We start from the raw sequence: 15,770 nt of genomic DNA on the forward strand, positions 1-15,770 counted from the left end.
ATGTTCAAGTCTTGCTGTTGTAGAACCACCAGGTTCTGGTGATGCTATATTGCTCTTTATGTTGTTGAATGTGTTATTACACTGCTGTCTATCCATCTGAGTTTAGGGTAATTATAGCTATAGGTGTTTATTCTTGTGATGTCTTTATTGGATGCTTCTTTTTTTATTTTTTTCTTTTTTTGGTTTTTCGAGACAGGGTTTCTCTGCAGCTTTTTTAGAGCCTGTCCTGTCCTGGAACTAGCTCTTGTAGACCAGGCTGGCCTCGAACTCACAGAGATCCTCCTGCCTTTGCCTCCTGAGTGCTGGGATTAAAGGCGTGCGCCACCACCGCCCGGCTTGGATGCTTCTTTTGTTTGTCTGTTTCTTTTATTGTCTTTTGACCTGCATGGGCAGGGGTTCCGGTGATTAGCTGGTTGTCAGGTTGAGTAGGTTTGTCTCAGCTGAAGTTTGTGGGGGTTTTGGGTTCCTAGATCCAGCATATCATCCAGTTCTTATGGCCAGTGTGGGCTTTACTTCTGCCTATAGGGTCTGTTCTTCCAGCTGGTGTGGGTTGTGTCTGTGCCTGTGGTGTCTGTTATTCCAACTGGTATAGGTTTTGCCTGTGCCTGTTCTCCCAACTGGTCTGGCGAGTGCTTGTACTGCTGTTGTTGCTGGAGAGGACTGTTCACAAGGGAGCCTCTTCTTCCAATTGGTGTACATGGTGCTTGTGCCTCTAGGGGATGCGGTAGTTTCAGGGATGGTTGGCCAGGGAGAGGATGATGGGTTCGGTGGGTATGGGGAACCAAGTGAGTCTTGTAGGTTACAGAGTCCAATGCGTGACTTCGGTGCTGAAGCAACCTGTCTGCAGGTCTCCCACCAGCGGACTGACTGATAGTGCTGATGGGGTGGGGAGAAGCACTGGATGTGCTTCAGGCCTAGGGCCTAGATTCCCAGGGCAGTCCAGCTGGGAGACCAGTCACTCACCTCTTCCTCCGATTGGTGAAGATGGTATGTGTGCCTTGAATTACGCATTTTATAAGCAACAATCTTGGGTCTCTATTAAATATCCCTTTAACCTACACATTTTCTCAGTTCAAGTGTATATTACTTGATTGATACTGTATAGTTTTGACTTTTATTAAAAATAGTCATTTGATGGTTTTGACAACACAAACTCAAATGCCTATAAACAATTATAAGGAAAACATAATTTTAAAGCTAGACATCATGGGGCATACCTATAGTCACAGCACTCCAGAAGCCAAGAAAAACATAGATAGTATTCATGGCCATCCTGGACAATATCCCTAGGCCCACCCCACTTCTGAAAAGAAAAACATACAAATTCATGTCTCTTTCATTATTTGATGATAAACACAATGGATTATTGCTACATAGATAAAGTGTTTGGATACTAAATTTGCATTTTCTAACTTGTTTCATTATTTATTGAACAGAAAAAATAATTCTTCACCAACTATCACCACAGCATCTTCAATACACTGGAAGAAAAAATCTTAGGCAAGGACTGGTTACAGAAGATGGCAAAACTTATGTTAGGTATTATGTCACTCTATAAGTGAGCATTTCACTGAAAGTCTAAGATTCTGGTGGCGTAGATAACAGAAGGATTGGTGTGACCAGAATTTGTGCAGAGATGTGTTTGGTGGAAGGTGTCAGAAGTAATAATGGGATGTTTAAATTTCAGTGTAAGGAGAAGCGTGTTATTCTGTTTTGCTAAGTTTATACTACCCAGGGTACCGAGGTGTTGAATTTTGTTTCAGAAGAGCTAAGAGTTTGGTATCTTCCTCGATAATGTTTAGCAGCTGTTTAGGGCCTAAGGATGTCAGGCAATCAATATGTATAAAAGTCCCCAGGCTTAAGGTTTCATGCTATGTAAAAACTGGACCCAGCGCCAGGTCTGGTAAGACACTGGCGCAGCATTTTCAATTGCTAAGGGAAAATATATTGCACTTTCCCAAGCTGAGGTGAAATGCACAAACAAATAATTACCCACCTGTGCATTTCTGGATCCAAGAGCACTGTAAAAAAATCCAATGGAACATTCTTGTAAGGACTATAAAATTCATACAGACTTAGACATATGCACTGTTCATAAGTATACATTGAGTTCTAATTTTATGTCTACTCTTCCACATGCCAGAACAGTAGTAAAAGGAAGTAGCCTGACTCCGGCTTGTGCCACATCGACAGAAAACTAATCATGGCAATGTCTATGCAACTTTCACGTAAAAACAGCTAATTTGTTTGGGTGGAAGATAGGGTTGTACTTATTGTATATTTCTTTTAACTTCATTACAAATTTGAATATTTTCTCTATATAAGTAGTTTTCTTTTTTCTATAATGTTTTAGTTGTCATGTAGTCACTGTACGTGGTAGTGGATTTCCAAAGGACAATTTTAGTTCATGCATAAAATGCATTTTGAGCATATTCTCCCATATCCTCATTCAAATCTTTTCTGATTATTCTTATTATTTCCTTTATTCATCATAGACATCTATTTTCCTGTCATATATACTTATATGCCTAAAGCAAATATTTTGAATTATTGTAATAAACTTTGGTTTTTTAGAGCAACTTTAGGTCTTACAGAAAATGAGATAGTACCTAGAGTTCCCATCTACCCTCTTTCTCTCACTCCCAGCCCCATTATTAATATCTTGCCTCAACATGACACATTTGGTAACACTGTTATACAAATTACTGTTCACTAAAGTGCACAGTTCACACTAGAATTGACTTTTGTTGTATGAGTCTATTTTCTTTACAAATGCATAATGTTACATATATCCACCATTATTGTATAATAAAGGAAAATTTCATTGTCCTAAAAATTGTCTGTTGTAGCTCATTGTCCTCATCCTCCTCTTACCCTGATAATCATCTTTTTAATGTCTTTATAATTTTGCTTTTGCCAGAATGTTATATAGTTGAAACAGTATTGTCTTTCTTTTCAAAAACATTTCCACTAGTTCTTTGGGAATTTCATGCAATGTGTGTTTATCACAGTCACCCTTACTTCTGAGCTCCTCCCAGACCTACTCCCACTCCTCATCCCCCAGCTCTATGTGCTGAGTTTTCCTATTCAGTAGCCTATCCACTCCAATTTGAGCTGTACATGCACACCTGTGTGTGAGCCATCCACTGGAGCATGGTCTGGAGCCACACCCTTAAATAAAACGGATTTTACCCTCCCCAGGAAGCCACCAACTGCCTCCTCAAGGGTGAGGGCTCGTTAGCCCCTTTCCAGTCCATGCTGGAAGGTAGTAGAGTGAGCAATATGCCCTTTTGGTGGCTTGATAATTCACTTCCTTTTACTGAGCGTTTGAAAAATAGATAACCTTTAAAACTTAGTGGTAAGTTTCAACTTACATACTTTGGATTCTGATTGAATAAACCAGTCTCAAAGAATAAAAAGATAAGCAGTTTTAGATATTTACTCTGAATTTGATATTATGAACTTATTAACTCTGAAAGATGAAATAATTATATTGCAGTTATATCTAAATGGTTTTATCTGTTAGAAAGGAAAATAAAAACACAGTCAAGAAGAAATGAACTGACCATGGAGATTTTTGTGAGCATTGGTCATATCACAGTTCAGGGAAATGTGGTTCTGAAACAATACAAAGAGGAAGTGTAAGTGAGGACAGTTCTATGCCCACTGAGGTAGTCTCATTAAGTTCTGAGTTTTTCTTGGTCTTTTATTAAGTCTTTAAGTTGAATTTAATGTGATAGTAGTAACCTAACCACAATCCGAATGTGGACATGCCCAAGTTGTGAAGAAAAACTGAATTTCCTAATTAAAAACTTCTCTCTATGGCATGCAGTCACCCTTTCAGTCCTGAAGTTGATTTAATTAGAATAATATCTGATTAAATAATCAAAATATGAGTACCTTAGCTCCTTTTCTACTATAAATGCTCATGCTAGCCCTGCTTGTTCTTGTTTTGAGATAAGGTTTCTTACATCTTAGGTTGGAAGGTTGGAACTTGGTATGTAGCTGAGGATGAGCTTGAATCTGAAAAAAAAAACCTCTGATTTTTTTGCACGCCTTACACACAGTTATAGAAGCAATGAAAGCCTGTGTTTGAAATACAGAGATGTTGGTATATTGTAGGACTTATTGAAAAGAAGCTATTTAGAGAGCCATCAACATGAAATTGTCTTAATACGTTGGAGAAAATAAATGCTGGAAACGAACGCAGGGTGGCGCTGCAGCATCAGAAGTTGAAGGAATCCGGTCCTGCCAACCATTCTATAGTCAGAGCTAAAGGGAGGAGGAGGGAGGGGAAGCCTTCTAGGCAGCGATTCCGGAAAGTCTTAGGCCTAGGGATAGTGGACTTGTCCCATTGTTTGCAGAGGGAGTCAGTGATAACGTGAACCACGACTGGAGCGAGTTTGCTGGAAGGCTGGAGAAGGCAGAAGGAGATGGAGGCTGGAGAGGAAATGGAGCGAGTCCTGAAAAAAAGGCAAGTCCTGCTGTTCTTTGTTTTGCTGGGCATAGCTCAGGCTGGGTCCACCCTTAGGCGCTACTCAGTGGAGGAGGAAGCCGAGAATGGCTTTTTGGTGGCCAATCTGTTAAAGGACCTGGGGCTAGAGGTAGAGGAACTGGCTGCGCGGGGACCACGAGTCATTTCCAAAGGGAAAAAATTGAACTTAGAGTTCAATAGGCAGACAGGGGATTTGTTGTTGCGGGAGAAACTGGACCGGGAGGAGCTGTGCGGCCCCGCCGAACCCTGTGTGGTACCTTTCCAGGTGTTACTGGGAAATCCTTTGCAGATTTTTCAGGCTGAGCTACAGGTTAGGGACATAAATGATCACTCTCCGATTTTTTTGGACAAAGAAATAATTCTGAAAATTTCAGAAATGACTGCTTCTGGAACCACTTTCCTAATAGAACGGGCTCAAGACTTAGATGTAGGAAGCAACGGTCTCCAAACTTACACAATCAGCCCCAATTTCTATTTTCATCTTAAATTGCAAGACAGTCCTGATGGCACGGTATTGCCACAGCTGGTTCTGGACAAAGTGCTGGATCGGGAGGAACAATCTGAAATTAGATTAATACTCACGGCGATAGATGGTGGGAGTCCACCCAGGTCTGGCACTGCCCTGGTCCTTGTTGAAGTCTTGGACATCAATGACAACGCCCCCACATTTTCAAAGTTTCGCTACGAGGTTCAGGTCCCAGAGAACAGTCCCGTTGGATCCCAGGTTGCTACTGTCTTTGCTAGGGATTTAGACATTGGGGACAATGGACAAATAGCTTATGCTCTTTCCCAAGCTTCTGAAGACGTTCGGAAAACATTTTGTATGAATGCAACAACCGGAGAAATGCTTTTAGCAAAGACACTGGATTTCGAATCCATCCAGACATATACAGTATATGTTCAGGCTACAGATGGTGGGGGCCTTTCTGGAAGCAGTGTGGTGATTGTCCAAGTGATGGATTTGAATGACAACCCACCAGAACTGACTATGTCCACAGTTACCAATCACATCCCAGAAAACTCCCCGGAAACCGTAATTGCTGTGTTCAGTGTTGCAGATCCTGACTCTGGAGACAATGGAAAAATGGTGTGCTCCATCCCAGAGGATCTTCCTTTTATTCTAAAACCCTCAGTTGAGAACTTTTACACTCTTATGACAAATACAGCCCTGGACCGGGAGACCAAATCACAGTACAATATCACCATCACCATCACTGATCTGGGCACACCCAGGCTCACAACCCAGCACACCATAACAGTGGAGGTCTCTGATGTCAACGACAACGCCCCCGCCTTCACACAAAGCTCCTACACCCTGTTTGTCCACGAGAACAATAGCCCCGCCCTGCACATAGGCACCATCAGCGCCACAGACTCAGACTCAGGCTCCAATGCCCACATCACCTACTCGCTGCTGCCCACCCACGACCCGAACCTGGCTCTCTCCTCGCTCATCTCCATCAACGCCGACAACGGGCAGCTGTTCGCGCTCAGGGCGCTGGACTACGAGACCTTGCAGAGCTTCGAGTTCCTCGTGGGTGCCACAGACCAAGGCTTGCCCGCGCTCAGCAGTCAGGTGCTGGTGCGCGTGCTGGTGCTGGACGCCAACGACAATGCGCCCTTCGTGCTCTACCCGCTGCAGAACGCCTCTGCGCCCTACACAGAGCTGCTGCCCAGGGCGGCAGAGCCCGGTTACCTGGTCACCAAGGTGGTGGCAGTGGATCGCGACTCTGGCCAGAACGCCTGGCTGTCATTCCAGCTGCTGAAGGCCACGGAGCCAGGACTGTTCAGCGTGTGGGCTCACAATGGCGAGGTGCGCACCTCCAGGCTGCTGAGTGAGCGCGATGCTCCCAAGCACAGGCTGATGCTGCTGGTCAAGGACAATGGCGATCCTCCGCGGTCTGCCAGTGTCACTCTTCATGTGCTGCTGGTGGATGGCTTTTCTCAGCCCTACCTGCCTCTGCCTGAGGTAGCGCGCGACTCCGCGCAGGATGAGGACGCACTCACGCTGTACCTGGTCATCGCCTTGGCATCTGTGTCTTCGCTCTTCCTGTTGTCTGTGCTTCTGTTCGTGGGGGTGAGGCTGTGCAAGAGGGCCAAGGCGACCTCTCTGGGTGGCTTCTCTGTTCCTGAGGGACACTTTCCTGCTCACCTGGTGGATGTCAGCGGTACAGGGACCCTGTCCCAGAGATACCAGTATGAGGTGTGTTTGACGGGGGACTCTGGGACCACAGATTTCAAGTTTCTGAAGCCTATTTTTCCCAACTTTCTTCTTCAGAGTTCAGAGAGAGAGAATGACGCAAACACCAATTACAGGAATAGTTTTGAGATCAGCTAAATATTAAAGAGGAAAATACAGAATCGAGTCTTAGCTAAAACGTTAAAGGCCTGATCTTACTGCTTTATCAATTGAAGAAGTATCTCCCCCCCCATTCTTTGCATGTTACAGCTATTTCTAAATACGTACGATTTGTGGAATAAGAAATTTAAATTTTGCTTGTATTTCAATTGTGATTAGTCTTGGAATTTTATTTGACTTATAATGTGCAAGTAAAATTTGTGTTCAAAGATTTTTTTTTTCTCATGGTTTATTTTTTTTATATTTAAAAATTTCCATCTCCTTCCCTCCTCCTCCCTCCTCCCTCCCCTCCTCCTCCCCATTCACTCCCCTCCTTCTCCCCCTTCCCTCCCCTCTCCTCCACCCATACCTCCCCTCCCTCCCTCTCAAGGCCAAGAAGCCATCAGGGTTTCCCACTCTATGCTAAGACCAAGGTCCTCCCAACTCCCCCCAGGTCCAGGAAGGTGATCGACCAAGCTGAGAAGGCTCCCACAGAGCCCGTCCATGAAGAACAATCAGAGCCCAGAGCCATTGTCCTTTGCTTCTCAGTCAGCCCCCGCTGTTGGCCACACTCAGAGAGACGGGTTTGGTCGCATGATCCATCAGTCCCATTCCAACTGGAGTTGGTGATCTCCCATTAGTTCTGTCCCACCGTCTCCATGAGTGAACGCACCCCTCTCGTTCCTGACTTTCTCCCTCATGTTCTCGCTCCTTCTGCTCCTCATCGGGACCTTGGGAGCTCAGTCCAGTGCTCCAATGTGGGGCTCAGTCACCTTCCCCATCTGTCGCCAGCTGGAGGTTCCCTCACGGTCCTGACTTTCTTTCTCATGTTCTCTCTCCTGCTCCTCATCAGGACCTTGGGAGCTCAGTCCGGTGCTCCAAGGTGGGGCTCTGTCATTTTCTTCATCTATCGTCAGGTGGAGGTTCTATGGTGATATGCAAGAAATTCATCAGTATGGCTATAGGAACTGGCCTTTTCAGGCTCCCTCTCCTCAGCTGCCCAAGGAACTAACTGGGGGCGTCTCCCTGGAAACCTGGGAACCCCTCTAGGGTCAAGTCTCTTGACAACCCTCAGGTAGCTCCTTAAATTAAGATATATGCTTCCCTGCTCTCATATCCACCCTTCCTATATCCCAAGCACCCCATTCCTCCGAGCTCCCCCCGCTCTCCCCTTCACACTTTTCTCTCCCCATCTTCCCTTGGCCCAGTCTTGCCCAACCCTCAAGTTCCCAATTTTGCCTGGCGATCGTGTCTACTTCCAATATCCAGGAGGATTACTATATCTTTTTTGGGAGTTCACCTTCTTATTATCTTCTCAAGGATCCCAAACTTATAGGCTCGATGTCCTTTAATCATGGCTAGAAACCGAATATGAGTGAGTACATCCCATGTTCATCTTTATGGGTCTGGGTTACCTCACTCAGAATAGTGTTTTCTATTTCCATCCATTTGCCTGCAAAATTCAAGATGTCATTGTTTTTTACCATTGAGTAGTATTCTAGCATGTCCAGGACCCAGCAATTCCACTATTGGGAATCTACCCAAGAGATGCCCAATCATACAACAAAAGCATATGCTCATCTATGTTCATAGCAGCATTATTTGTAATAGCCAGATCCTGGAGACAGCCTAGATGCCCTTCAGTGGAAGAATGGATGAAGAAACTGTGGATTTTTTTTTTTTTGAGACAGGGCCTCACTGTGTAGCTATGGCTGTCCTGGTCACTATGTAGACCGGGCTGGTCTCTAATTCACAGAGATCCACCTGCCTCAGCCTCTGGAGTGATGGACTAAAGGCACATGGCCCTGAACCCTGCAGAAAACTTTAAATTTTGAGTTAGAGCATCATTGCCCAAATTTGTCTTCTCCAGTTCTGAATTATTCTTAAGTGCTGTCTAAAAATATCTTCGCTCATCACCCGAGTTGTAATATTTTGCAGTTCAGATCATTTGTGTTCATTTAGTCTCCTGTCGATGTAACTTTTATCTTGTGTTGTGACTTTAAACTCTTTCCACGAGTGTGAGCCACATAGCACTCTTTCCATGTTGCTCTGCGCACATATTTGAAAGTATCAGCATAGAAAACTTATGATTCTTTAAGACTGTGGAAATCCTAATTGTTGGGTCTCACAAAGTGTTCAGATTACGAACGCAAAACAAACTCAGCCAAAATCATATGTGATTCTAAAGCATAGCTACAGAATACATGCCTAGTAGTTTTCAAGGGCGTGATATTTTTTCATGTTTTATTTCAAATAGTCTTTCAAAATTATTATTCTGAACTCAGTACTTTTTAAAGATTCTTTAGAGACAAGATGTCATTGTGGTCTTGAACTTGTGACAGGTCCTCCCACATCCAGAGTGTTGGGAAAACAGGCATTGCATTAACATTCCTAGTTAATTAAACTCTTGAGGACTCTATGATAATTGAACTATATACAAGAGAGTATGCTTTCATCATTTACCAACTTAGAAAATGTGTATGTAGCTTGACACTCCATTTTTAAAAATTTCTGGGGCATTAAATATTTAATTGAGCATAACTCATTGAAACGTGATGTGAATTTACTATAATTTGTTATTAACTTTCTGGATGGACTTGTTCTATTTTCCTCTCTTTAGTACCATAGACTTTTCAAGCTTTTTTTTTTTTAAAAAAAAAAACAAAGTTTGTGATGGGCCAATGAAATGGCCAATAGACCTGACAACCTAAGTTTATTCCCTGACTCACACGATGGAAGTAGAAAACCAAACTCTTCTAACTTAAACACACACAAAAGTAATTTTTTAAAAATTTAAGTTTTTGAGTTATGTTTATGGATAACTTCCATCTATTTCACGATTAGCACAGTCACTAAGATGCTTTAGGTTCTTAATATTTTTAACTAATTGATTGAAAGAACTGTTTTAATTGTGACATACTGATAATTTAAAAAATATGGTAAGATACCTAGTGAACAAAACTTTTGCTGGAACTAAATCCTCTGACATACAAATAATGAGCTGGTTTTGCTGCCGTCATTTGGGTGTTGTGCAGTTATCACTCCTTCTTTCAATGTTTAATTCAAGTCTCCTCTCCTACCCACTGCCTTAATGAATACAGAATTTCTGGCATTTCATTCGTAAGTTAAATATGCCTCTTTGTTTCTCAAGTCACTCACCCAACTCTCCTCACTTCTTGAAGTTGAATTTGTGACACACCTGCTATCGGTATTTAATTCTTATTGTTTCTCAACCTCCTACTAATTTTTACATGAGTTTATGTGTTTTAGTTATGCTATTAAGTGTGTGGAATGTTAATATTTCATTTGAGATTGTCAGAGACAGACAGGGCGATCTTGGTATCAAAAGGCTCTAGCTAGCGACCTTATCACATGTGGGGTCTTGGCTAAGTGACCTCCCGTGGCCCCAACTGTCTCAGTTATTGTCAACTTGCTCTCTTGCAGTTATTATCAAGTACGATAACATAACATTATAGAAATACAGTTGCTATTAGTTTCAGTGCCACTAATATTAGGAATAAACTCAATACTGAGCAAGTGTGTAATACTCATGATACTTGAATAGAGAGCAGATTGAACACATTATATCTGCATTGCTTCATTTTTGTCTGCCTACAACCTTACAATAGCTCCTCCTTTGCTCTTAGATAAAATACAAGTACTTACATTTCTCCTGGATTTTACTTCCCTCATCTCTGTAGCTCTTGAGACACTAAGCTCTGGCACACTGTCCTTAATCTGAATTATCAATACTTTACTCTTGGAGACTGTTCTCTTCTGCCTCACCTGTTACACTTCTCACCCTTAATAATCCATATCAAATGCCAAGACTTTGGGGATAATTTTCATAACTACTCCCCATCATGTTCTGTGCAGTCAGTATGTTTCCTGTATCACATGTTTCACATTGTTTGAACATGTTTAAGATCTGTGCATTCTGTTAGATGTGAAACTGTACAATATTCATAGATCTTACCTTGCTACCATCATATGTATAGCTTCTAGAAATTAAATAATCACCTAAGGTAATAAGTTAATAAATGTTAAGCTAATAATTATTAAATTACTGTGAAAGAAGAGGAAAGTACTCCAGGAGCATGAAAATATGGAAGCAATTATGCATTTTTCAGCCATCTGATGTACGCTATTGTATTTTACCACCTTGACTTTTCATAGTGTTTCTCCTATCATTAATGCAACTCACACACTTCACAAAAATTGGAAAATGAAGAAAACCACAGAAAGGAGAGATAAGCATTTTAATCACTTAAAACAAATTTTTTTTAAATTTGTAGGTAGGTACCCAAGCATGTGCGCACTTGTAAATCATGTAAATGAGGACTCTTATTAGAGATAGCTAATTCCAGTTAGTGTATTATACTTGCCTGGTTTTTGTTTAACTTGTGTTTCACAAGAAACTCCCTCGGTAGGATCAAATAGGTTTGATTAGGGGGTTTTGATAAGGGGTTGATAAATCTAAAATAAACCAGTAACAAAACCGGCACCTTTTCTAAAAATTTAAAACTGAAAACGAACGCATGGTGGCGCTGTTGACTAAAAAAGAGAATTAAGACCTTGTACACTCCCTACTCACAGACAAACTGAGCGATCCGGTGCGATAAAACAAGGGCTTGTGGACCTGGACAGATCTTTAAGCAGTAAAATCTAAATCTCTGGAAAACATTAATTGTTAGGCTATCTCCAAAAGACTTTGCTTTTCACAGAGAAGCTCCTTTTGGTGACGAGCCCTTGGAAAAACACTGCAGAAATACAATGGAGGCCTGGAAGGAGAGCTTTCTTAAACAAAGGCAAGTCTTGCTTCTCTTTGTTTTTCTAGGTGGGTCTCTGGCTGGGTCCGGGTCTAGGCGTTATTCTGTGGCTGAGGAAAAAGAGAAAGGGTTCTTAATAGCCAATTTAGCGAAGGATCTGGGACTCAGGGTAGAAGAATTGGCTGGAAGGAGAGCTCAGGCTGTTTCCAAAGGGAACGTACAATATTTTCAGCTCAACCATCAGACCGGAGATTTGCTCTTGGTTGAGAAATTGGACCGGGAGGAGCTGTGCGGTTCTGCAGAGCCTTGTGTGCTGCACTTTCAGATATTGCTGCATAATCCTTTGCAGTTTATTACAAATGAACTCGAGGTCGTAGATGTAAATGACAACGCCCCGGAGTTCTTTGAAAATGCAATGCAGCTCAAAGTCCTGGAAAGTTCCCCACCCGGGACAGTAATACCTTTGGGAAATGCTGTGGACCCGGACGTAGGAAGAAACGGACTCCAGAACTACACGATCTCTCCCAAATCCCATTTCCACGTTCGCACCCGCAGTCGTAGGGATGGAAGGAAGTATCCAGAACTAGTGCTGGACAGAGCTCTGGATCGGGAGGCGCAGGCAGAGCTCAGTTTAACTCTCACAGCCCTGGATGGAGGCTCCCCACCTCGGTCTGGCACTGCCCAGGTTCACATCCTGGTCTTAGACATAAACGATAACGCACCAGAATTTACACAGTCACTCTATGAGGTTCAAATTCTAGAGAATAGCCCTGTTGGCTCCATCATTATCACGGTCTCAGCTTCTGACTTAGATACGGGGAATTTTGGTGAAATATCGTATGTGTTTTTCCATGCTTCTGAAGAAATTCTCAAAACTTTTCAACTAAATCCCGTTACTGGTGATATACAGCTAGTTAAGGGTTTGGATTACGAAACAATTAATACTTACGAAGTTGACATAGAAGCCAAGGATGGTGGAGGCCTTTCGGGAAAGTGTACAGTCATAGTGCAGGTAGTTGATGTGAACGATAACCCACCAGAACTGACTCTGTCATCAGTTACCAGTCCTATCCCTGAGAATTCGGCAGAGACTGTGGTGGCTGTTTTCAGTGTGGCTGACTTAGACTCAGGAGATAATGGAAAAGTAACCTGTTCCATCCAGAACGATCTCCCCTTCATCCTGAAACCATCTGTAGAGAACTTCTACACTATAGTGTCTGAAGGAGCACTGGACAGAGAGAGCAGAGCCGGGTACAACATCACCATCACAGTCACCGACCTGGGCACACCCAGGCTCACAACCCAGCACACCATAACAGTGCAGGTGTCTGACATCAACGACAACGCCCCCGCCTTCACACAAAGCTCCTACACCCTGTTTGTCCAAGAGAACAACAGCCCCGCCCTGCACATAGGCACCATCAGCGCCACAGACTCAGACTCAGGCTCCAATGCCCACATCACCTACTCGCTGCTGCCCACCCACGACCCACAGCTGCCCCTCTCCTCGCTCATCTCCATCAACGCCGACAACGGGCAGCTGTTCGCGCTCAGGGCGCTGGACTACGAGGCCCTGCAGAGCTTTGAGTTCCACGTGGGCGCCACAGACCAAGGCTCGCCCGCACTCAGTAGCCAGGCGCTGGTGCGCGTGCAGGTGCTGGACGCCAACGACAATGCGCCCTTCGTGCTCTACCCTCTGCAGAACGCCTCTGCGCCCTTCACAGAGCTGCTGCCCAGGGCGGCGGAGCCAGGCTACCTGGTCACCAAGGTGGTGGCTGTGGACCGAGACTCTGGTCAGAATGCCTGGCTGTCGTTCCAGCTGCTGAAGGCTACAGAACCAGGGCTGTTCAGCGTGTGGGCTCACAATGGCGAGGTGCGCACCTCCAGGCTGCTGAGTGAGCGCGATGCTCCCAAGCACAGGCTGCTGCTGCTGGTCAAGGACAATGGCGATCCTCCGCAGTCGGCCAGTGTTACTCTTCATGTGCTGGTGGTTGATGGCTTCTCTCAGCCCTACCTGCCTCTGCCCGAGGTGGCAAGCAGCCCTGCTAACGACGATGACGTGCTCACACTCTATTTGGTCATTGCCTTGGCATCTGTGTCTTCGCTCTTCCTCTTGTCTGTGCTGCTGTTTGTGGGGGTGAGGCTGTGCAGGAGGGCCCGGGCAGCCTCTCTGCGTGGCTGCTCTGTGCCTGAAGGACACTTTCCTGCTCACCTGGTGGATGTCAGCGGCACGGGAACCCTGTCCCAGAGCTACCAGTATGAGGTGCATCTGACCGGAGACTCTGGGACTGGTGAGTTCAAATTCCTGAATCCGGTGATACCAAACCTGTTTATGGAAGACTGTGAGAGAGAAGTTGAGGGAAATCCCCACTGCAGGAGTAGCTTTGTAGTCAGCTAAGTGTTCTGCTCAGTTTCGTTAAGCTCGTTGTAATTGTTCTTTTAAGAAGTTATATTATTCAGTAGCCTTAAGCCAGTAATTCAATCTATGGTATCCCCAATAGCTCTAAACTTGTTACTCTTTTATTAATACTAGTTTTACTTAGGATTCTGTAGTCGTGTCTATTATATTCATTTTCTCCATAATATCTCGTTGCTTATTGTCATAACAGTTAATGAAACTAATGTCTTTATGACATTCTGGAACTTTTCGATTCACTTAAGAAAAATTAAAGTTGTGTGTATTTGTGGCACCTATTTTTACCATATAACTTTATGTTCTTTTAGGCTGCATTGTAATTCTTTATGAGTCCTTGGCCTTTGGGGGTTAAACAATCTGCATAGCTGTAAAATATAGAACAACTCTTTCTCCTGAATAATATGTAAACACGCATTTCATTAAAACATCAGTGCATGGAAGTTGTGCCGTGTCCTGTTGTGAGCACCGTGAATCCTAGAGATTGTTATGTGTGCTTATTCACAAGCATGCCATGAACACTAAAATTAAACTTCTCAAATAATTACTATACAATAAAAATTAAGGAGAAAATATCATATGCTTGCTCCTCTTCCTTTATGAAACCAATCTGCTAATCACTGGTTTGATGCAATCCCCTAAAAATTTAATCTCAGAATCTGAATTATGACCCAACCTCCTCTAAGGCAATTGAGGGCTCTTGAGGGCCTTAACAACCATAGATAGAAGTCCCAGTATAACGAACAGATTGTATTTTCTTGGGGTCTCTAGTTTTCCCTATCATTAAAAAGAGGATATTTCCTCTGAATTTTGACTCTCAAGTTTAATCCTGACCTCAGATATCTAATTTTATAATGTTTGATAGTAATGGTAAGTTTTAAAAATTTTTTTGTGTTTAACTTTACTTTTGTTGCCTAATGTAGCCTTCAGTTATTATAAATTAGCTTTGATTTTAGAGTAAGGAAAGTTTTATTCGTATAAAATATATATTATTTTGAGCATAATACACTGGACAAATGTTGCATTTATCTGAATGGTAATGGTTTGCTGTAATGTTCCATAAGCCTAGTGAAGTTATGGTGCTGTTTATAAGTAGATTTATGCTGTTCTAAATATGAAATGTCATTGAACTTTCTCAGAGAAAATGAGCTGTTTAAAAACTTTCTTTTTAACCTAACATTTATTTTAAAATCCAGTACACTATACTCCTGGGTTTATTCCTAAAAGCCAGGATATTATACTTCTGGATTTTAGGACCTGTGCAATTCTGGGAATTACTTTTTCCTCTAAGAATGTATCGAAAAAGGAAGTTAATAAGTTTTTAGTCTTTATCAAACTTTAAAAGTGAATTAAGAAAGAAATAAAACTCAGAACAGAATCAAACTCAAATGTATGACATAGATACAGTAGACAACATTAACGACTTTGCCACTGTTATCAGCTACAGAAATAAAATGTATTTGGGATGACCGTTAACAAACCTAAACAAAGCTTCCATAGTCGTGCTTGAACATCATGACAATGCAAGCCCACTTTAACTTAGCTACCCACGTCCATTTTGCATAATCGTATAAATGAAGATGGGCAAATAAACACCAAGGAACATGCCTCTCCAATCCCTCTGTGTATTCAAAAAGTGTGGAACATTTTAGACTAGCTGGGGATCACCACCAACTTATAAAATGGATCAGCAATTTGAATTTCAGTTGCTGCCATGTAGTAGTAAACATGACCCAAACAACTTACACACAATCT

The 15,770-nt window shown here is 42.8% G+C and overlaps 2 protein-coding genes across 2 annotated transcripts; both read left to right on the forward strand.

Annotated features, from left to right (window-relative positions):
• Positions 1-4,433: 4,433 nt before the first annotated feature.
• LOC119814606 (protocadherin beta-2-like) lies at positions 4,434-6,833 on the forward strand. Its single transcript, XM_038330492.1, has one exon. The coding sequence runs from the start codon at positions 4,434-4,436 to the stop codon at positions 6,831-6,833; it is 2,400 nt and encodes a 799-aa protein (XP_038186420.1).
• Positions 6,834-11,590: 4,757 nt separating this feature from the next.
• On the forward strand, positions 11,591-14,348 carry LOC119814561 (protocadherin beta-3-like). Its single transcript, XM_038330423.1, has one exon. It carries the CDS (start codon positions 11,607-11,609, stop codon positions 13,998-14,000), a length of 2,394 nt encoding a protein of 797 aa, XP_038186351.1. The 5' UTR covers positions 11,591-11,606; the 3' UTR covers positions 14,001-14,348.
• Positions 14,349-15,770: the final 1,422 nt, after the last annotated feature.

This window comes from Arvicola amphibius, chromosome 5, assembly GCF_903992535.2.
Source record: "Arvicola amphibius chromosome 5, mArvAmp1.2, whole genome shotgun sequence".
NCBI lineage: Eukaryota > Metazoa > Chordata > Mammalia > Rodentia > Cricetidae > Arvicola > Arvicola amphibius.

Bases quoted from the DNA above. Each gene is read 5' to 3' on its own strand.
- LOC119814606 (XM_038330492.1), top strand. From the start codon at position 4,434: ATGGAGGCTGGAGAGGAAATGGAGCGAGTCCTGAAAAAAAGGCAAGTC.
- LOC119814561 (XM_038330423.1), top strand. From the start codon at position 11,607: ATGGAGGCCTGGAAGGAGAGCTTTCTTAAACAAAGGCAAGTCTTGCTT.